Genomic DNA, 22672 nt, shown 5'->3' with positions numbered 1-22672 from the left:
ATACATAATTAGTGGTAATAACTACCTTTTATTTTAATTACTAATAATAACTAAATACTTTTCTAATTTAACTATTATAGCTACACAGTAATTTTTGAATTACCATTTCACAAATACACCTAAAAACTAGCACCCCCAATCCATATCCCCTTTTAATGGTAACAATATTAATCACTTAATATACATTACCATTCTCTCTCCTTTTTCATAACTTCTTACCTTTTATGATCGTCTTCTTCCTCTCTTCACCCTTCTGCAAAAATTTCACTTCCATTCTCACCAATCAAGAAGATTCGTCATATTCTTTCTTTCTTTCTTTCTTTTTTCAAAAAAAAGGAAAAAGAAGCCTTAAAGTACTCACGTTCTATCCCATCTCCTTTGTTTCGTGAAATTTTCGCTATTTGTGTTATTATTCTTTCACAAAATCAACTTGGTGGAAGTGATTGTTTTTGCTTCAAGCCATGATGGTGGTTATGGTGGCGCGCGAGAGAAGGGGAGAGAGAGTTTTTTAGGGTTTTGAGAAGACGAAAAATATATGTATTTGTGTATGTTCTATGATATAACTATCAATTGTTGTGGTTGGTGGTGTATTTTTGTAAGTTTTTCTATATATTTGAGTATTTTGTTCAAATTAATTCCATCAGTTCATCTAGTTTCAAATACACGGGTGACGCAAATACATGGTAAGTTTTCTACATATTTATGTATTTTGTTCAAATTAATCGCATCAAATACATGGGTGATGCAAATTGTTACTCACACAAATACATGAGATTTAATATAAAATATATGGGGTTTGATTGGAAACTTCAAATACATTAGTTATGCTATCAAATACATGGGTAAATAAAGAACGAAATCAATATTGAAAACTTCAAATACATTACCTCTAAATACATGGGTGATGCAAATTGTTACTCACACAAATACATGATATTTAATATAAAATACATGGAGTTTGATTGGAAACGTCAAATACATTAGTTATGCTATCAAATACATGGGTAAATAAAAAACGAAATCAATATTGAAAACTTCAAATACATTGGCCGTTGATTGATCGTGTTGTTTTGAAATCACATAAATACAACTTGAATAGACGAAATTTGTGAAATCAAAACGGTGTTTTTGCACGAAATACCTGATGATTGATCGTGTTTGTTTTGTCAATGTATTTTCAGAGTTGTTGAAGATTTAATTTGAAATTTGAATTTTTACATTTAAATGTGGAAGAATGCATGGAAGAAGAGAAACGTGTAAGGAAAGGGAATATTACAGCAGATTTTGCGGAAAAGAAGGTAAAAAATATCTTAATTTCTCATTTAATACCACCAATTCTGACCTAAATTAAAGGAGCTCGTTCTTTTTTTTTTACCGCATGCTCATGTATTTCTTTGAAACAAATACATGCGAAAACATACACAAATCAGCTGATTTTTAGCTACGAATGGTAATATTAAAAAGGGTAGCTACAAATGGTAGGAAGCTACAATAAGGTAGTCATTTGAGAAATTTTACCTAAAAATTAAAGACCAGTCCATTTGAAGGAAAACTGCTCAATTTCACTAAAAAGATTTAATTCATTCAACCCCAATTAGCCCGCAACCTCATACGGCTGGGTTGAATCGGATGGGCCAACCCGCTTTGACAGCTCTATCAGCTAAGAGAACCATATGAGAGTATTTGTTCTTGATTATGGTGAAGTGGTGCTTAGTGCTACTGATTCGGATTATTTCATATTTTATCCGTGTAAATAATGACTACATACATTGCCATCAACTTATAGCTGCATAGAACTTACAAATGTTTGGTGAAATGGTAAGTACTTTTTTATCCTTAATAATAGGATTTGGATTCGTGCCAATGTTATCTAGTCGTCTTTGTTAGGAGGGGCTTTCCTGACGTCAATACAAATTTAATCCGAATCTCAATACGGATATCAAAAACTGAAAAATAGCTACATAGTGCAGTCAATCAAACACCGTATTAATTGGGCGGAACTTATTTTTTTCCTTACACAACCAACTAAACATTGTACTATTAGGGTGTGTTCGGTATGGAGGAAAATGTTTTCCTGAAAAATGAGTTGGAAAATAAGTGAATTTCTACTTATTTTCTCATGTTCGGTCGGATAGTGAAAAATAAGTGAATTTTTTATTTATTTTTTCATGTTCGATTGGTTGGTAGAAAATATTTTTCGGAAATTATCCACCCAAGCCGCATCAATCCCACTCCAACCCCACCACCCCATGCCACACTCACCCCACCCCCACGCCCACGCCCACCCACCAACCATCCCAAGCACCCACCCTCCACCACCCATCCCCACCCAACAACCACTCTCGAACACACTTCATTTTCACCCACCCCACTTGCCCACACCCCTACCCCACACCAAATATAACCACACAAACTTCTCACTTTTATAAAATGTTTTATAAAAGTAAAGTTAAATATATGAAGTAGAAAACTCGGAAGGGGTAGGGGTTAGGGGTGGGTGGTGTAAAAAACCAAAAAAATAATTTCAAAACTTTTTTTCAAGAAAAATTAATTTTTTTTTAGGGGGGGCGGGGGAAGGGGGCTGTAGAAAATCAAAAAAAAAAATTACAACTTTTTTTCTAAAAAAAAAATTTGGTCTGTGGAATGCCACTTGTGGACTTATTTTCCGTGGGAAGTCATTTTGTTCATTTTTTAAAAATTTATTTTTTTAAAGAAAATATTTTTCAAATTTTTTAACTAATCCAACATGAGAAAATTGAAAAAATGTTTTCCTCGGTACCCCCACACACCCTAGTTTAATTTTAAATCAAAATCATTTTGCTAATGTGGCCAATTAAACAACCCCCAAGCTGTATTTCCTAATTCCTGTTTCGCAGAAATTACTCCCATTTTATGACATGTCAATCTCACCCAAATTCTACTCACTCATTATTTTAGATTGAAATTTCCGTCTTTGTAAAATATAAACCGAATTTTTTTTATCCTATTTACCCTGTTTCCATGAATGCTAAAAATCTGATATTTAGTGCAATAGCACTTGGAATAATCACTGTAATTTTAACTTTAAGTTCCAAAAATGTTTACAGCCCACCTAAAATAGAAGGTTCAAAAGACCTGTTATGGAAAGCTGAGGTAATTCATCTGAAAGGAGCAGTTGGGCCTGAGAGTATTGGGTTTGACCCGAATGGTGAAGGCCCATATACAGGTGTTGCTGATGGTCGGATTCTTAAGTGGAAAGCTGAAACTGAAGGTTGGGTTGAATTTGCTGTCACTTCTTCTCAAAGGTAAAAAGCAAATTACCAAATTCTTGTTTATTTTTTGTGAGATTTTGTTTTGTATAAGTGATTTAAGTGGTAGTAATAGAGTTAAATTCTTTAAACAGGGGTTTAAATGATTACTCTTGTTAGTGATGCTTGTGATTTGGCCAATTAAAGGACCAAGATTTGAACTTTGGGTGTCTTTGGTATGAGGGTAAATGTTTTCTTGGAAAACGAAGTGATTTCTTACTTATTTTTTAGTGTTTGATAAGTACGACAAAAAAAGTATTATTCCAAGACACTTATATGTAATCTGGCAAAATATTATGGGGTGGGATGGGGTAGGGAGAGGGGGCTCGGGGTGGGGTTGGGGACGTTGGGTGGGTGGGAGAAGACAATGAACTTGAAATGCAACTTGTTTTTCCTATTTCTATTAGGTAAGTCATTTTTCTCATTTTTCAAGAAATTTGTTTTCCTACTGAAAATATTTTGACCAACCAAATATGGAAAAATTGAATAACATTTTCTGAAAATATTTTCGTCCATACCAAACACACCTTTTATGGTTTTTAAATTCTAGAATAGCAACATCACGTGTCAGTAACTGCATTCTGAATTATATTTTTGTACATATTTAATGGATTTCTTAATTCTTAATACAAATATGGAGTTTGAATTAAAGCTACTGGCTTCAGTTGTGTTCTTATCATGGATTGTTTGGAATGAGAGGGTTGAAGGAGAACTAGCACACTACAAGCTTTCAAGTTCAAACGCCTTAGCTTCCTAGGAATTTGGTGTAGAAAATTGTATGTAGAGGAAATGAGAAATATGATAGAAATGCTGCAGGAGTGAATCTTGTAAGAAGAGGGGCACTTCCTCTTTTTTTTTTTTTTTTTTTTTTGATAACCAAGAAGTCACTAAGCGCTAGCTGGTGTGCGGTTCGAATTTGTCATTATTGCTTTTATTTACCAATAAAACAAAGATATGCTTGCAATATGTGATTACCTGAAGAATGGTGATAATTGTATAGTATCATTCAAATGATAATGGTCGTATCTGGGCCAGCTTGCATGTATTTCGTTTAATCCACTGGTACCTGCTGCCTTCGCCAAAGCTTAGAAAAATGAGAATTAATAATCGAACCTTTTTGTTTGAAATCTGGTCTCACATGGGCCATTCCAGCTTGATTGACTGTCAGGCCACACCCTAAGTTCCAGACATATTCAATCAATCAATTAACTGCTACTCCTAACTATATCTGTATTCTATTGGGGCTTATTTTGTTCTTGTACTCACCAATTTGGCTTTAATGATTAATCATGGGTTCTCCTCATTTCCTTATAAAATAAATAAATAAATTAGGGGTTCTCGTAAGACTAGAGGTTCTCTAGATCTCACATATCTCTTATAGAACAGTAGGATTCCTAATAAATACAAGACCTATTTAAGTGTAACAACAATAACTAGGCCTTAAGCAATCAATTGGTGTCGCATCGCATATATGAAACCTTTACTTCTGTTATGTTTTTAACTAACATTCACAGATCTCTAGAGTGAGAGGACTTTCCTTCTTAAGCTCTGGACTTATTGTTTCTTATGATTAATTGAAGTGTCAGCTGTGACCAAAGTCTAAATTTTTAGACATATTTGTATGGGTTTATGTGCCTCTGATTTTGGAGTCTGCATACTCAAGAGGTTGAAGAACCCTACTTTACTCAATTAATCTTTCTACTGTGACGCGTGTTTTTCGTTGATGGAGTCAACTGTAAATTTATGTATTTAATCTCAAGACTTAGAAAAACAAACATTTTGGAAAAATCAGTATACTTTAGAAAGACCACAAGTAGTGTGGGATAGATGGAATCTCTTCACCCTTAACCTGAGTTACTCGGACTCGAGTGCGGTTGTCTGATACGGGTGCGGATCCTTCATGATCTAAACTTTAAGATTCGGGGATACGGATCCAGTTATGGATACGGGTGCGGGGATTCGGCTAAAAAAATTCAAATATCTAAAAATAGAGTTATAAAACCTAAATTATGGAATATTATGTGGAAAACTTGAGGAAAAAATATTGATCAAGAGGAGAATCCCCAAAGGAGATAAAAGGAAACAGAGTGACATAGAAATTTTTATATACAAGGTATTCCATTTTCTTCAATTTCACCTTAGCTTTGGCTTTGATTAAAGAAATCATTGAATCTGTCCAGAATTTCTACGACGATTTTGGTCGAAGTATCCAAAATCAGTTGACCAGATCGGGTAAGGATCCCACACCCACACCCACACCCACACCCATGTCGTGTCGACACGGGTGTGGCACCGAAAGTGAAGAATCCGAGTAACATAGCCCTTAACTAAAGGTCTCAGGTTCGAGCTCCGGTAATGGAGAAACCTCTAGAACCTCTAGGTGCTTCCTGCTTTAATTGGCCCCATGCAGCAGTGAATATGGATTAGTCGGGCCAGTAAGTTCCAGATACCGGAGGGTTATATCGAGAGAAATTTCTTTAATAGCTTATCTTAAAACTAGAATGTGTAAGTCATCCTTTTATTTGGCTAGTTCTTCCTTTCTGTCACCTGAGGATTCATACTGTATATAATTAATGTCATCATTTTATTTGATGGCTAGTTTGCTCTGTTCATGTGGTGTTCATTTTATCAGATTCCTAAAATATATGACCTTTAATACGGGTATTATTGAAAGGAGAAAGCAAATAGCCTTGTCTCAGCAGCGATACACCTGAAACTTTTTTATGCTTTTTGTTTATGTCTTTGAAAGTATGACTATAGCATTCTTCCTCATAGCACTAGCATGATTCTGGTTTAGTGTACAAGCATAATTTGAACTTTGCATAGTGAAGCTAATATCTTTTTCCACGCATACAACTTTCTCAAATTGACAATTTAAACATTGTCTAATGGAATTTGACATGCTATCTTCAAGGAAGGAATGTGTGCACCCTTTTGCTCCCCATATGGAGCATGTATGTGGAAGGCCGCTGGGCTTACGATTTGATACAAGAACTGGAGACCTCTATATTGCTGATGCCTACTTAGGACTTCAAGTTGTGGGGCCATCCGGTGGATTAGCTACCCCACTTATCACAAAAGTTGAAGGCCAGCCTTTGCGCTTCACAAATGACATGGATATTGATGAGCAAGAAGATGTAATTTACTTCACAGATACGAGCACACAATTCCAGCGGAGGTAATTTATTGCCAATTGAGTACAGAGAAATTCGAATCTATTCATGCGAAGTTTAATTGTTATGATCAGTTGGTAAATTTGTAGATTGTTTGTGGTAAGGTCTGCGTACGCTTTACTCTCCCCAGACCCCACTTCTGGGATTACAATGGGTATGTTGTTGCTTGTAGGTTGTCATTGATAATCATTCAGCAAAACAGAGAAGTCAGTTTCCTTATTAGCTTATAAGTGATATGGTGCATGTAGTAGTAGCTTTAATAGTTCGGGATCATTAATTTATAATCTCCACATAAAATTCAGGATCATCAATTATTGAGCTTTTCTGATGTTGGTATATTTGTAGATTTCATGTAGCAGCCTGCAAACATGAACTTAGAGACTCGTCCAGAAACTGATTCCAAATTTTCGTCTTTTCTTTAGGCAATTTATTGCATCTGTTGTAAGTGGAGATAAGACAGGCCGGCTGATGAAATACGACAAAGCAACCAAAGAAGTGACAGTTTTACTACGAGGCCTTGCTTTTGCCAACGGTGTAGCCTTGAGCAAAGACAAGTCCTTCGTACTAGTGGCTGAAACTTCTAGTGGTCGAATAATAAGGTATTGGCTTAAAGGCCCTCATGCAGGAAAGCACGATACATTTGCTGATCTACCAGGATATCCGGACAACATTAGAAGAAACTCGAGAGGGGATTTCTGGGTTGCGTTGCATTCAAAAAGATCGATGCTTGCACAGTTGGTCACGTCCAATTCATGGCTCGGCAGGACATTGCTAAAACTTCCTTTCACCTTCCAGCAACTGCATTACTTGTTAGTCGGAGGGCAGCCGCATGCAACTGCAATTAAGTTAAGTGAGGACGGCCAAGTTGTGGAAGTTTTAGAAGACGTTGCGAGCAAGACCTTGAAGTTTATAAGTGAGGTTGAGGAGAAAAACGGCAAGTTGTGGATTGGTTCTGTAATGGTGCCTTTCCTTGGAGTTCATGAATTGTCTTAAAGTAGCAGTTCCCTAAATAGGTTGTAACATTTTAAGTCCAGTTTGTGATAAGACTTTCTTCAGTAAACTGTTTGTGAATCCTCAGTTTCCTATTTACTAGCATGAGTAAAAGGAATTTTGTACTGATTTTCTTCTTTTTAGCTTATCATTTTTTTCTTTTGTGTACTTGTCTATCAGAAACAGTCTCTCAACCTCAGAAAGGTGTAGGCGTAATGTTTGCATACATCCTACCTCTCCGGATCCCACAACCCACTTGTGGGAATACACTGGGTATGTTGTCGTTGTTGTATACTTGTGTTCTTCCCCATTCTCATATAAGGCATTACAATGACTGCAATAAGAAAATAAGATAATGTGAACATATAATGGGAGAAACCACTTTGCTACATTTTAATCTCTCTTTTCTTTTTGGTTCTTTCTTTGCTACTTTTTAATCTCTCTTTTCTTTTTGGTTCTTTCTTAATTTGGTTTGGGAAGGTGCTTGTGAAGAAGATCTTTTCTTTCTTGGGTGCTTTGACAATGAGAAAAATTCACAAACAGCCAGTGTCCCGGAGTTTGAACTTTTAGGAGTGGAAGTTCAGAATATTATCATGGCGTTTCACCTGTAGAAATTGAAGTTCAGAACAATGGCTAGCTTGCGCTATTACTACAGAGGGTGTCATAGGTTCTCCATCGTTTCGAACTGAGGTGTTGGGCCTTTGTAACTGAAATGGGATCCAAACCCAATTGATGTTTTATGTTGAGCTGATTTGTACCCAAAAAGGGTTAGAGGAGTGTCAACTTGTTAAATTGCTGGGGAATTTTTCATAGTTATCCAGGCGGGAAAAAAATGTTTATTCGCCTATACGTATTTGCAAAATTTGCTTTTTATTGTTTCTTATTACAAAATAGTTATGCATATTGCATCAGGTTTACAATTCACATTTTATTTAATGTTGAACAATAGTAATAATAGTTGCATCACACAGTTATATCATGTATTCCGTTAAAGTATACAGCATGTACTTAATCATATCCTGATGTGTATGTATATATCTGCTGAATATTTTTCCCTAGATAGATATGAATTGTCAGAAAAAGAGAGTTATTTGACCTTAATATGACGATTCAGACATATCACGAAAACCAGAAAGAAAGATAAACAAGAAGAGAAAAAATATTTTCTTGAAAACTGAAACGTATTCAAAACAACGTGAATTATAGTGACAACATGACGAAGGGTGGAGCTACTTTTGTCCAAAGAGAATTAGTTGATACACTTTCGTCGGAAATTAATTATATATATATATATATATATATATATATATATATATATATAATGTGGGTTTAAATCTTTTAATTTTATTTATATTACGAAATTCCTTAATAAAAGTCTTCCTTCAACATTGACACATATCTAAATGGATAATGATTCTAGATGGATATATAATAGCCCCAGAAGAGGGGAGTCTACGTTATCGGGATGTCTGTGTTACAGAGAAAGCAATAAAAATAGCAATAACTTGTAGAGATAGAAGAAGTTTCTATAAATGTATATCCTCGTAGGTAATACTCAGAAAGATGGTTATACAGGGCGCTGACTAAAGTAAGGAGGGTTGTAACTTGTAAGTACAAACTTGCAGAAGGATAACACTTTAGCCCATCTTCTTCTAAATAATTAAATTATGATCATCATATATATCCACATTCTTGGGAACACAAATATTAGAAGCTTCCTCAAAGAAAACTCCAAGGTCAACCTTAGAGCTGGCGTAATTTAAGTTCATAGAGTATAAAAACGTTAAATTGAGATGTATAAACCAATAATACCTAACTTATCGTAATAAGTTCGGAGAGAATAGATTTTGTAATTCGTCACAAAACAATAATAATAATAATAATAATAATAATAAAAGAAAGATACTAGCTACAAGCGATCTGTAAATAGAATATCAATTTTTAAGATCATTTTCTTCCATTTTAATTATAAATGGATATGAGAGATTATTTCCTCAACAAGTTTGACATGTTAGCAGTAGAAAAATTACACTAATAACAGAAAAAATTAATACATATTTTTTATTTAATTTTATAGATTAGGTGAATCACATACTTAATCTTGGGCGGGACGAAGATTGACCCTCGTCCTTCAAGGTAGAAGGGAGCTTCACTACAAGAAAAAGGCTTATTAGCGACCAACATTTAGCGGCGAGTCAAAAATCTGGTCCCTAAAAATATACTTATAGGACGAGATTTTTCTCTAGTCCCTATTTTTTTCATTTTTTCATTTTATTTTGCGATGGGACAAAATATGGTCCCTGAGAAGAGAAAATTGCGGTCCCTAATACTCTGATGTGTACAGGAGTTAAAAGCCCACTTAATTTTGCCTAAAAAAAAAAAAGAAAGAATGAAACTATTTTTTCTAGAACCCCTCTCTCAAATGCCTTTCATCTCTTCAAATCCCTAAACCCTAGCTACAGCTCGTCTACCGGTAATGACAACTCGTCTACAGGTAGATCTGTCTATTTGCTTCAGTGGTAAAAGACCTCTATATGAAAGTCATCTCCTTCTAGCTGACTCGTCTAGACAGAACTGGAACTCTCCCAAGAGAAATTCATCTACTTTACTCTTAAAATTGAAAGGAAAATGATTTACTCGATGGATAAACTTCTGGGCCTTTGTGTAGCTGAGAACGGTTATAGTTAATAGTTTGTTTTGTGTTAAAATGTTTGTATATTTTTCATTCTGTTGATATAGTGGCTTGAATGGTGAGTGCAATGAGTGATGGGCCAATTGATGTCCTATTCAAGATTTGATTTGTCTATTTCAATGAATTTTGAGCTTCCTAGGAACCTTTAATTTGGTTTCTTCAATGAAGTTTCAATGATTAGATGTTTCTTGCTATTTTTTGTTTTTTGTTTTTTGGTTTGTTAGGGTGATTATTTTTACCAGCTACTTTGTTTCTTCAAATAAGTTCAATGGGCTTGAGTTTCCATTAAAATTAAAAGGGAAGACACTAATGTTAGTGGGTGATTCTTTAGGCCGAAATCCCTTTAATTAGTCCTTGATTACTCTATCTCTGATGCCAATGCCCTTCGAGCTCAAATGCAGATGTAAAGGAGTGACCCTATATAATCTGGCAAGTTCTTGATGGACCTTTTGATATCTATGACAAATTACACAAATATTTTCGTGATGTTATCAGGATTCATATTATGGCTCCAATTAGTTTAGGATAGAGGCGTAGTTTCATTGTTGTTGTTAACTTGGTTTTTTATTTCGCCGAGTTGTTTTTAATTGCTAAACACTTAGAATGTTGATTTGCTTGCGTTTACGACTTTCAATGTCTTCTTTCCGATGGATCATTGTAAAGCTTCATAACTGATGCAAGTGTTATTGCACTATATGGATTAAGTAAGCGTGCCTTTGGAGGGATGAGAAGACTTTCAACATACTACAGGAATATTTATGTTTTCTTGAAACGGTACATTTTACTCATTAGAGGTGCAGGTTTGCATTCTTTACCTTTTATATTTCTGATAGCGTGATTGTCAAATTCTATTCCACAAAGGGAGAGTGCGGGAGAAAGTGTTGCCAAGATAAAAGTTTATGTGGTATTAAGGTCAATAATGTTGTAAAGAATAATCCAGTATTTACATGGAGACTCATGATACTTTCTTCTACTTAATTAATATTGGATGACATTTGTGTGGTATTCAAAGATTAAAATATAATTTTGTAATGTTGGACATATTTGTATTTCTCTTTTGAGTGATCTTCTACATTTCTAAATTCATTCTAGTATATGCCTTAACAGAAGAATGAGAATATACTCTTATGTTGTTATCTTTGTGCTAGCATTAATTGCTTATACGATTTGCTCCTAATAGTCATTCTTCAATTTTTTTCACGTCATTGCAGTGAGATCTAATTACTAAGCTTATGAAATTCCTTCGTGCCTGGCTAATATGAACGGAAATCATTTATTTTCTTGTGTCCAGTGTAAATTTGGGTGTGTACTGATACATATTATCTTGTCACAATCTTTACTTTTGCTCTTGAACCAGGTAAATTCTAACAGTGTAATGACACCTGCTTATGATATGACACAGCTAGTTTGATGCGGGCAAGCAGAACAACCATTAGGTTAGTCTATTTCGTTCTTCTCTCATATCATTTTATTTATATCTAGTTCATGCGAATTTTTAAAAGTATGTAAAAGACAAAGATATAGTAAACCATTTCAAATTGAAATAGTATAGATTTTTCAATGGCTATGATTATCTTTTTGGTTGATAACTCGAAAAGATAAAAAATTAGATTTATTTTCATTGGTGTTGTGAACTTCTAATTTCATATTTGACATTGAAGAATGTTGCAATGGCCAGTGCATCTTAAGGTGATGACTACTAAGGCTTACGATCTTGTGATGGCTGGAGAATCAAAATCTCAAATAGCCACTTGAAAGATAAAGCAAATAATGTATGTCACTCCCTCCGGATAAAAAAAAGAGTCTACTTAGCCATTTGCACACCCCTTAAGAACACCCCTTAAGACAATACTAACTCCTAGACAAAAATAGGTAATTTTGACTAAACTACCCCTAATTAAATAGGCATTGGAATTTGATCATATAACACTTAATAGGGGCGAATCTGAAAAAACAAGGTTAATTCTTTCTTGATTTGATAAGTGGACACTTTTTTGACCCAAGAAAAAATGCTAAGTGGACACTTTTTTTTTATCCGAAAGGAGTACCTTTTTTTACAAGAAAAGAATATGCTAAGCATCTAAGATAGCTATGTGAGTTTAAATACATTTAGCCGTGTTGCCGGAATTAGGTGTTATCTAGTTATTTGTAGTGCTCATTATACAAAAAAATTGGGACATGTAGAATTATCCACATCTTTTGCTTAAATGCCGAGATTGAAACCATCTTATCTAATCTAAATTTTTCTATGTTGGGCCCGTGCTGGCACATCCTTACTAGTATACGTTAAGGCAAAGAGTACATTTGTATGCACATTGCGGGATTTAACTAGGGATGTTGTTGATTAATATGTACACTTATGGATAAAGGCAGTATGATAGGGAATGCGAGGTCATCCAATAAACTAGTGTTAAATAAATTTCTCTTCTGAAGTAAATGTAGCATTGCATCGAAAACAAATTGATTGCTTAAACTAATGTTATCACCATTCAAATTGAACAGATGTCACGTGAGGCTCGAATGTCGATTTAGCCGTTGAAACTTTGGGAAATCCAAAAACATTCGTGCAATGCGTACGCACACAGAGTGTTCGTAATGGAGACAATCGCAATGATTTGACTTAAACTATCTGGTGCTAAGGTGGATGTGCATATAAACCACTTAGTGCGACGACAGGTATGTGCATGTGTGCAGGAAGTCTTGTTTTGCTTGTCCCTCTCTATTCTGATCTGCTAATCATGAAGTTCCTTTTCCTCTTTTAATATGGATTAAATTATTATGTGTTGTATGAAAATGAATGGATTGTGTCTACTATTCATATACATGCACATGCTTTTGAAAACAGAAACATTCTGTAAGAATGAAGATAGTAAGAGTAAACACTGCTAGAACTAATAACCATCCAATACATGTGACCTGAAGGTGATAAAGTAGCTGTAGTAAACCACTAAGGGCTCGTTTGGTTGGAAACAACTTATCCCGGGATAAGTTATTCCGGGATTAGTTATTCTACCTTCAATGTGGGATAAAATAAGGCTACAATCCCGGGATAACTAATCCCGAGATTAGTTATTCCGGATTTTTATTCCAACCAAACATGGGATAAGGAGGCACTAAAATCTTATCCCGGGACTATTTTTGCTTATCCTTCACACCAAACGACCCCTAAATTATTAATTGCTACCTGAAGGTGATAAAGTTGTAGTAAACCAGAGAGATGGAGATAGGTTGACAACTAAGAAACTTTTGCATATACTGGTATATAGGAGAAAGTGCACCACCATCCAATCACATAATGAATGGGTGTCTCAAACCAAATTGAGCAAATTTAATGCACTATAGGCTAGTATATGGACTATTAGAAAAATATTGTATGTCAAGTTTTAAAACAATTAAATAGTTAAGCCGGTTAATATCATATACCGAACCCCATATTGGTGTGTATTAATGAGAATCTCAATTTATTAGTGATTGTGAGCATTTGATTGGGATTTATTTTGTTTCATCAGAATTCAGATTGTCTTATTGTGTAGAGTGTTGTTAAAAAAATGATTTTGTTATTTTATCATTGTTTTGCTTAGTTTTCTTATTTTCAAGGATGGTCGTTTCCATTTTTTTTTTTTTTACTATGCTTAGTTATATTGTAACTAGCTTCAGAACAAGTTGTTTAGTTTATGCAACAATTATGTTAAACAATTATTTTAACCAATTCTTATAGTCTATCTTTATTTTTTTTACTAGGAGAATTTCTTTTTCCGGTGCTTTTGCGTTTGGAGACTTAAAGCATACAAAGCGAAGATGCAAGATCTGAAGAATCCATACAACTTGCCAGTAGATTATCATTTTGCTAGGACTGTTAGGAGAAAGCTTATCTTATTCTCTAAGGATGATACATATTTTTGGCTGAGGGGTTCTGTAAAATGTAGTGACTACAGTGCTACTTTGTTTCCTTTTTTTGTAATTAATACAAAATATAAATGAAAGCAGATATTATTTATAATTTTGTTTATACTTTTTGGTTCTTTATTTAGTAAATTGTATGATACTTTAAAAAAATATGGTAGCATATATTCATTTGGGAATCACATTCAATGATGCAGAAACAATTGCGGCGACCGCATTTCCTAGGTCCCAAATGATTATTACCAGTGTCGCTAAAATTCTTCCAGGGACAAGAAATTCGCTCCCTAAAGATGTTTTAGGGACCAGATTCCAACCTCGTCACTAAGTGTTTTTAGGGACCGGATATTACATCTCGTCGTTGTTGACCTTTAGCGTCGGAGCCTATTACGACGGGTGGCGACCAGTTTTTTCCGGTCGCTATTCACCTTTAGGGACCAGAATCAGACTTTTAGGGACCGTTTTTCCCATCTCTAATAGCCATTTTTCTTGTAGTGGCTTGATTAAGACTCATCCGTCGAGTAAGGATGAAAAATGACCTTCGTGATAAGAACTAGGGTGCCGAACGAAAGGGCTCTAAATGAATAAAAGTTATTTTAGAGATAACAGACTAATCTTCTTCGAGAGCTCACATCGATAAAAAAATTGACATGCATCTTCATGTCGGCCTTTTGCCACGTGAGGCTGTAGTATCCTTCAAGAGTTGGGTTGTTCGCTATTAAAGCGACACGTATAGTTTTAATTTCCCAAAATAATTTCAATCGAACCAAAAGCATTCACCAATATAAAAGTGGTAATTTTAGTCTCGTCTGCCTTACAATAATAAAATATAGAAACCACAAAACTTTATCAGTGTTTCTTTTTATCAAGTAAAAGGGGTGGGAATCTTGTGATGACTATTTCACTTAAGATAAAGTAACTCTATTCTTTTTTCTTTTTCGGTAAAGGTAACGAATATAGCATGCATGACAATTTAATTAAGTACTAAACGATGAAACAAAAAGATGAGGAACATGAAGTTCATGTTCTAAAGATTAGGTTCTTATAATGTTCTTCTAATGTCTAACCTATATTTCATGTAATTTGGACACATTACTTTTTAAGCAAATCCAAAGTGAAGGAAGATTCCCTTTTCTTTTTAAAAATCCACTTAACAAGTTAAAGGGAAAAAAGTGAACTTTCCCTTTCCTTTCATGCCAAACATGAGATGCTAACGTTACAAGCTTTTGAGAATTATATGAAATTGAAGTAAGTACTTACATAGAAACTTCGAAAGATGCTTTTTACTATTTAAAATATCTTTTTTCTTTTTTTTTTTGGGAAACCACTACCACTACCTTCTAGAGCCGCACTGCTTAACCCTCCTCACCGCAATACCACAAATCACACATTATATATAAATCGCACAAGAAAGTCCGATGCGACAAGCCTCCTGGCTTGTCAAATGGAGTGTTAATCGATCTCAGATCTCCCATGTGGGAAACCACTTAGCCAACCAACCCTTGCTGGTTAAATATCATTTATGTTAATCTACTCAATAATAGAAAAAAAAAGGCCAAACCCATCGATAGACACCTGTGGTCGTCCACTTCTTTCACTTGAGCACCTAAACTGACCCTTATTCCATTTAAACACTTCAGGTGGGTCATTCTTATTCCACTTAGACACTTTTTACACCGTTATTCCAGCAAAACCAACACCAAAGGGGGCCACCTATTGCACATCCAATCACCCAAAAGCCCCAATTTTTAATGATCAAACCTCCACTAATTTACAAATTAGTGAATTTACAATTAAATGAGTTTGCACAATTTAATTGAGTTGACACAATTTAAATAATTTGTCACAATTTAATTGGCCACTTACTCCACGTAGAGACGACTAGTGTTATTTTTGCCTCCGATAATCTGCAAAAAGTTCTAAAGTTTGGAATAGAATTACCTTTGTTGCCTAAACAATGGCGGCCACTTTTTGGTCTTGAAGTGTTTTGACAACCATAAAGGTGTTTGTCGATAGATTCTTAAGCCTACTAAAAAAAATTATCCAGACCTAGTAGCTAGTACATACAACAAACTGTATAAATATTTCATGATTAAGCGACAAAATTTAAGTGAGAACACGTGATAATCAACTGAACTTAGGTGATATGTACACGTGGTCCAGATATTTTTCACCAAATTGTCCTCATAGTATGCGTTAATGATTAATTGTGCGCTTAAAACTAGGGTTTAAAAGTCAAATCCTGCATCAACGCCAGTGTTATCCATAATCAAATGATTGAACCAAATACAAGACTAGTTACTTAATCCCATGTTATATCCCTAAACAAATCTTCTTTTAATTAGCCTGTCCCTAAACAAAACATATGCTAATTAATCCCTCCGTCCCATATTATTTGTTCATTTTTCTTTTTTAAAAGTCAAATTATATAAATTTTGACTAACATTTAGAAATCTATTTTGTCACCATATTGATATAAGAAAAAGTGCAAGCTGTAGTATTTTCGTGTAGTTTTTAAATATCTAAATTATATTTTTAAAATATTAAATTAATCTAAAATTTAGTTTCGAAGATTGATCAATTTGACTTTCGAAATGTGAAACGGGACAACTAATATGGGACGGAGGGAGTAAATATGATCTCCAAGTCGTAGTATTCTTTATTACAGCATATAGGTTAATAATAAATTCAAACAGATGAAATCTTACATGATTCATGGTTGGGTTGTTCCCTAAGTCATTTCTCTAATCACCTTTCTTATCCAAAAAACTTCAGATAGACTTGTCCATCTTATCAAATGTTAGACTAATTACTTACAAAGAGAAGTCAATATCAATAAGGGAGCCACATTTTTGCTTACAAGTTTTTAAAAACTTAGTCATTTTGGCCCATATTTTGTATTTGTGTTAAAAATTCATTTAATATGTATAAATAATTTATTCAAACTCAATAATTAAGCTATCTTTTCTATAATTCATAACTTATAAACTCAAAAATCAAACTTAGCTTATGAATATTAAACGCCGTAACTAGAATGAAATTGTCGAAATTATCAAGTTCAATCAAGGCAATGCTAAATGATCAATGGTACGAGCTCTCGATCAGTAAGTTACTTATTAATAACGATCTCTTTTACGAGTAATTGCTTCTCGATTGTCTTTATCAAAATTTCTCTTACCTCTTTTATCACTGAACGGCCATTTAGGGATCTTAGAGGATTGAGTGGAAAACTGCATTTTGCTGCTTCTTTTTTTTCGTGGTTAGACTTTAAAGAAATGAAAATGGGACCCGTATTTTCCTTGTCAAGTAAATCATTCAAGCGTCCAAATCTCAGTAACCATAATTTCAAGACATAAGGGGCCCGATTTGCAATTTTGTGCTTTGAATTTGTTGATTCTAATCGGAATCTAAGTCTTTTTGTTACATATGGTGGGTCTTGGAACCTCCTGTTCCACAACATAATAGGGATGATATCTCAGCCATAAATGATTGTGTGTTGTTGATTCACCTTTGAATATATGACTTTTGTCAAGTTAGCCTTGTGGTTTAGTTTCAATAGTCAGCCTTGTGGTTTAGTTTCAATCTTTGCCTTCTCCCCTTTGTCATCTATTTTGAAATTAAACTTCTATATACGTAACAAGGATAATATAAATTCTTCAACATCATGAGATCACTTACAATAAATTTCAACAAATTATTAGTACACTTCTTTTTTTAATTCCTTCCACGCCCAAAATTTATTACTAGCACACTTTCTTTTACCAAAAAAAAAAAAAATCAACTTCACAGTTAGGGAGGGAGCTTGTCACGACCCAAATCGACGGGCCATGACTAGTGCCCGAGCTGGACACTCGTATACGAATCTGCTAAATATAATCAGACTGAAACCAAGGACAATATGGAAATTGTAAAATATGGAAATTGTAAAACATAACCAAACATGCAAGCCGGCAAGGCTGCTACTATATACATGAGTATCCAAAACGAACTACATCGGGATAGATGACCAAACCATATATACAACCCACAAATGTCTACAGACCTGTAAGGGCCTGTTTGGAAAGCCACCTGGTAATTGGAATTGGTGTAATTACTAGGGTAGTAATTACACAGCCTAGTAATTACACAGTAGTATAATTCTGTAATTACAACGTCCCGTTTGTTTGTCATAACGTAATTACGTTGTAATTACAAGCGTCTTTTTAGTTGTACAAAGTAATTACACATTCGATCAATTTAATTTAAAAATAAAATTTAATTATAAAAAATTTAAAATTAATATTTAAAAATATTGCCTTTATAAATGATATTAAATTAGTTATTTAATAACACATTGTTTCTTGAAAATATATTAATTAATAATCATATATTTGTAACTAATATTGTAACAAAAATAATTGATATATATTTTTCAAATTAATATTTAATTTTAATTAATTATAAAACTTAAAAGAAGACTTTTTTTGTAAGAACGTCATGGATTGGATGTTTGACAAAAAAATAATATTAATAAATATAATGCCATAACATTATTCAAATGTTTGACACAAAAAATCCATCAAATGTAAGTTAAAAATAAACAACATGCAATGTGAAAGCAAATAACTTAAAATTGAAAATATAACCTAAATTCAAAATCCAAAAGAAAAAGTTCAACATAATACTCTATGTCAAATTCCAACATTACATAAGTAAGTTCCAACGTAACTTAAGTAAATAATTCAAAAGAAAGGAAAAATATAAGTCTATAACCTCATTCACAATCAAATTCTACTTTAATAACGTCATTCGTTATATATCAAGTTTGTTAATGACTCATTCTTTCCAATATTAAGAGGTGTAGTTTCAAATATTAGAATAATAACACGGTTATGCTAAATGAATAAAATAAGAAAATAAAATAATACGAGCAATTACATGGAACCACAAGAAGCAAAGGTTGGGAATGAGAAGAAAGAAAATGAAAATTAATTAATATAAAAAGAAAAATACATTTTAAAAAATAAAAATAATTAAAAAGTAAAAATAAAAAAGAAATTAAAATAATAGAAATAAAAAAATATTAAAAATCAAAAAAATTAAAATAATAGAAATAAAAAATAAATTAAAAATAAAAAGAAATTAAAGTAAAAAAATAAACAAACTAAAAAGTAACCCTGTAATTACAAGATGTAATTACACCCAATTCTCAACCTCACCTTGAGAATTGGAGAGTGTAATTACACCCTGTCAATTACACCCAATTCCCACCTAACTGTGTAATTACTGTCAAACAAGTGCTAAACTGTGTAATTACACCCAATTCCAATTACATGGGTGGCTTTCCAAACAGGCCCTAAGAGTATATCAGTGACAAATGACGGATCAAGGCCCCGCCGTACCCCTGAATAAGCATAAGCATATATATCAAAAGGGGTCTGTACCGAGGTGGCTCAAGCTCCGAAACAATGGAGCTCTTCAAGCAGCTGAATAGAAGTCCTAGGCTGGAGGATCACCAAACTGAGCGTCTGTACCTGCGGGCATGAAACGCAGCCCCCGGAGAAAGGGGGTCAGTACGAATAGTGTACCGAGTATGTAAGGTATGAGATCAACGTGTACATAAAATCCCAGAAAACATTTGAGACATGTCAATGAATGGGCAAGATAAATGAATCAGTATAGCTATATCAAGAAAACACATATACATATATTATACTCATAGCATGCATGGGAGTTCAAATACAAGCTACTACTTTAGCGGAGTGATGTAAGGTCGGTAATCTCCGATTTATATTATGGAACAACCATCATCGCTATGTCTCACCTTGAAGGAATAAGTAACATAAGGTGAGATCAACAACAATGAATAAAGTCGAGGAAATCATGAAATAAGCTCGATAATCTCATAATAATATTAAATCATAAGCTTTGGAATTTCTAGAATTAAAATCATCATCCTCATGTTCATCATAGAAAACATCTCATCTTTGGCATCATAAGAAACTTTCAAGAATAATGAACTTCTAACTTTTGGAAGTAAGAAGGTTATGGAAACATATATGGAATCCTAACACAGGAATCATGCCTTTAGAAAGAAAGGATTTAGCCTTACATACCTGTTCAGCCTCCAACTACCTACGCTTATCCATCCGGGCCCACAACTCTATATATAAGACCATTCATACAGTGATTAGGCCCATTGTTATATACTTATCCCAAGCCTTTAAATAAATCTTTCTAGAATCTGCAGAAATTTCGGCAGCATCTCCTCTGTTTATATGCCTAGCCCAAAATTATAATTCAACACCCAACAACAACAACAGCAATACCAACATCAACCATAATATTCTCAATACCAAAATACTTCATAAACATCCCATGTGGTGTTTATCCCATATTTCCATCAACCGAATTATTTTATAACTATTTAACGGCTCTATCTCCGTAAAGGAAACAAGATTAATATTAATAATAGGAGATTCATACCTTTCTCCCGCTAATATCGCTGTATCTTCACTTCTCCAACTTAAGCTTAGGCCACAACGTGCTGCTATACAATTTTGTAACCGCAATTATACGCTATCCGAACCGAAATTCGGGAATTATACCTGATTTTAGCTTAAAAGTGGGTGTGGGAAGTTTTGGGAAATTTCCAGAAAATTTGAGAGGATTTGGGGTGTTTTGGCTGAGGAAAGGGAGGGGGTGACCCCCTTTTTATAGCGGTCCAGGTTCTGCCTGGACCGACTTAAAATTTACTCAGTGCGTTTGCGCCGCCACGTGGCGTGTTCGCGCTGAGTTGCAGGATCTTGCCCTGCGCGTTCGCGCCACTTTCTGGCGCGTTCGCGGAGGGTTAATTTCCTGCGCTGACAGCTGATCTTAAAATGCTCATAACGTGTGATATTGATATCGTATGAGAGCCCACGACCTATGGTTGGAAAGATATTTCAATTATCTACAACTTTCATTTTTGGTGTGATTCCAAATTCCAAACTTACAATGGCGTTTTGGCCTCTCCAAGTCAGATCATTCGAAAACATATCCTTAAATTATCCCTCTGGAAGGCTTAGGGGTCCTTCTTAAGACTTGCTCAACTTCTCATGTACTACTCATATTACTTTTCATATGTCCTTTATAAAACCCCGACATGTGGGCCCCACCTTAACTCTCTGATTCACTTGTCCTCCGACTCTTCCATGACCTGTTATATGAACTTAACCCTGATAATCATAGGACGAACATATATAACCTCGTACATCCTTAACTATAACCCCCACGTAAGCAATAGTACGGCTACCACCTAGCGAATCTCACGTGCCAAGCTGCGAGGTGTAACAGAGCTATAGGGCTTGCTTCCATCGGGATGAATCCGACCCCTTTCCATGTGCTCACCTGCGTATATCGAATATTTTAAGAAGTAAACACCCTTTAGTAGCAGGGTTCGGAGAAAGAATATGGAAGATTATTTGACTATATTTTTTGTCAGGGGAATGCTACAAGAACATTTATTTGTTAAGGCGATAGCTTTAAAAAGATAAATTGTCAATCGTTTCTTTCATCTCGAGAGAAATACGATTGGGAGGATCTAATTCAAACCCCGAAGGTAAAATAAGAACAACCGCCCGTTCCATCCTATTTGTTTGTCCTTCGCTGAAAAATTACATGTATCTTCTTCGTGTGTGTCTTTATATTTTGAATATTTTAGTGAAAATTTTAGTTTCGTCACCCTTCAAAACAGAGAGAGAGAGAGAAAAAACTAAGAAGGGAAAAGGTTCTTATTTCATTTTAATATTCGGGGATGTGAAGATGGATTTGTCATATTTGTCATCTCACAATAATGTGGTAATACCTTTCGTGCATAATCTCATGGGATGATAATTTTAAATATAAACTTTCCTTTTCCAATCAAACAATCTTTTGAAGCTATTGAAAGCAACAGACTTCTCTTAAAAAATCAAAGATAATAAGGTTTATATTATGTACAAAGAAATATTTCAACAACCTACTTTCTTTGTCATTTTCCTCGGACAATTTATTTTATTTTATATACTTCATCTACTAAAATAAAACAATGATTCAACAAGGCGTCAAGTTCATTTGATTAAAAAATAATTTTCTTAAATTAATAAAAAATAAAAGAATATCTAGAATCCTTTCCACACATTATTATTATTACTAATATTAAAATGTGAAATCAATCATTTCGAGACCATACTGGTCCTTTGGCTAAATGGAATAGTCACTGCGAGGCCAACAAGTGTGAGATGGAGATGGCACTTTGCCTTTTGGTCATTAATGGGCGTGAGCATACGTGCCTGACAGTGAGATGAAACCATCAAATATTGTTATATTCCAATCGCATAAATATTTATCCGCATCTAATATTTACATTAAGATTGTTAATTTAATCTTAAATAGTAAGAAAATAAAATGAAAATATGTCATGGCAATATAGTCGCATTGCAATTAGTCATCAATACAAATTACTTTATCTGACAGCAACAGTGTAATAGCAATTGCAGATAAGATCGGCGTGAGAGTTCAATTCTTGATTTCCATCCTTTCGTCCCTATATTTCTTTTTATAAAATTAGCCTACTGAATGGGTTGTCTTTTATTTCTCCCAAATTCAGAATATCAAAAGAGGACGTTGCA

The 22672-nt window shown here is 34.2% G+C and overlaps 2 protein-coding genes and 1 long non-coding RNA gene across 4 annotated transcripts in view; 2 read left to right on the top strand and 1 right to left on the bottom strand.

Annotated features, from left to right (window-relative positions):
• The window catches only part of LOC132049094 (uncharacterized), a 54342-nt gene extending 45138 nt beyond the window's left edge, over window positions 1-9204 (bottom strand). The window contains exon 1 of the mRNA XM_059439758.1: window positions 9193-9204. The gene's annotated coding sequence lies outside the window, so the exon portion shown is untranslated. The remainder of the gene's footprint in view (window positions 1-9192) is intronic.
• LOC132049091 (protein STRICTOSIDINE SYNTHASE-LIKE 10-like) lies at window positions 2789-7549 on the top strand. The gene is made up of 3 exons (XM_059439753.1): window positions 2789-3284; window positions 6202-6465; window positions 6883-7549. Exons 1-3 carry the CDS (start codon window positions 3001-3003, stop codon window positions 7451-7453), a joined length of 1119 nt encoding a protein of 372 aa, XP_059295736.1. The 5' UTR covers window positions 2789-3000; the 3' UTR covers window positions 7454-7549.
• A 1157-nt stretch (window positions 9205-10361) lies between the features above and the next one.
• LOC132049090 (uncharacterized) lies at window positions 10362-14155 on the top strand. Of its 2 annotated transcripts, none has more exons than XR_009413048.1 (3): window positions 10362-11591; window positions 12657-12818; window positions 13884-14155. It is a non-coding gene; the product is annotated as an uncharacterized LOC132049090 (long non-coding RNA). The 2 variants fall into 2 exon arrangements; XR_009413049.1 differs by having other exon boundaries at window positions 12657-12828; window positions 13919-14155.
• The last annotated feature ends 8517 nt before the right edge of the window (window positions 14156-22672 follow it).

Source organism: Lycium ferocissimum, chromosome 3 (assembly GCF_029784015.1).
Source record: "Lycium ferocissimum isolate CSIRO_LF1 chromosome 3, AGI_CSIRO_Lferr_CH_V1, whole genome shotgun sequence".
NCBI classification, from domain to species: domain Eukaryota; kingdom Viridiplantae; phylum Streptophyta; class Magnoliopsida; order Solanales; family Solanaceae; genus Lycium; species Lycium ferocissimum.
Note: the sequence above shows the minus strand (reverse complement) of the source record. Positions and strands in the feature narration are given on the sequence as shown.

What these genes read in the sequence shown, in the direction of transcription:
- LOC132049091 (XM_059439753.1), top strand. Translation starts at nt 3,001, where the DNA reads ATGAATGCTAAAAATCTGATATTTAGTGCAATAGCACTTGGAATAATC. An exon ending in GCTGTCACTTCTTCTCAAAG is followed by an intron (nt 3,285 to 6,201) that starts GTAAAAAGCAAA and finishes GCTATCTTCAAG; the next exon opens with GAAGGAATGTGTGCACCCTT. An exon ending in AGCACACAATTCCAGCGGAG is followed by an intron (nt 6,466 to 6,882) that starts GTAATTTATTGC and finishes TCTTTTCTTTAG; the next exon opens with GCAATTTATTGCATCTGTTG.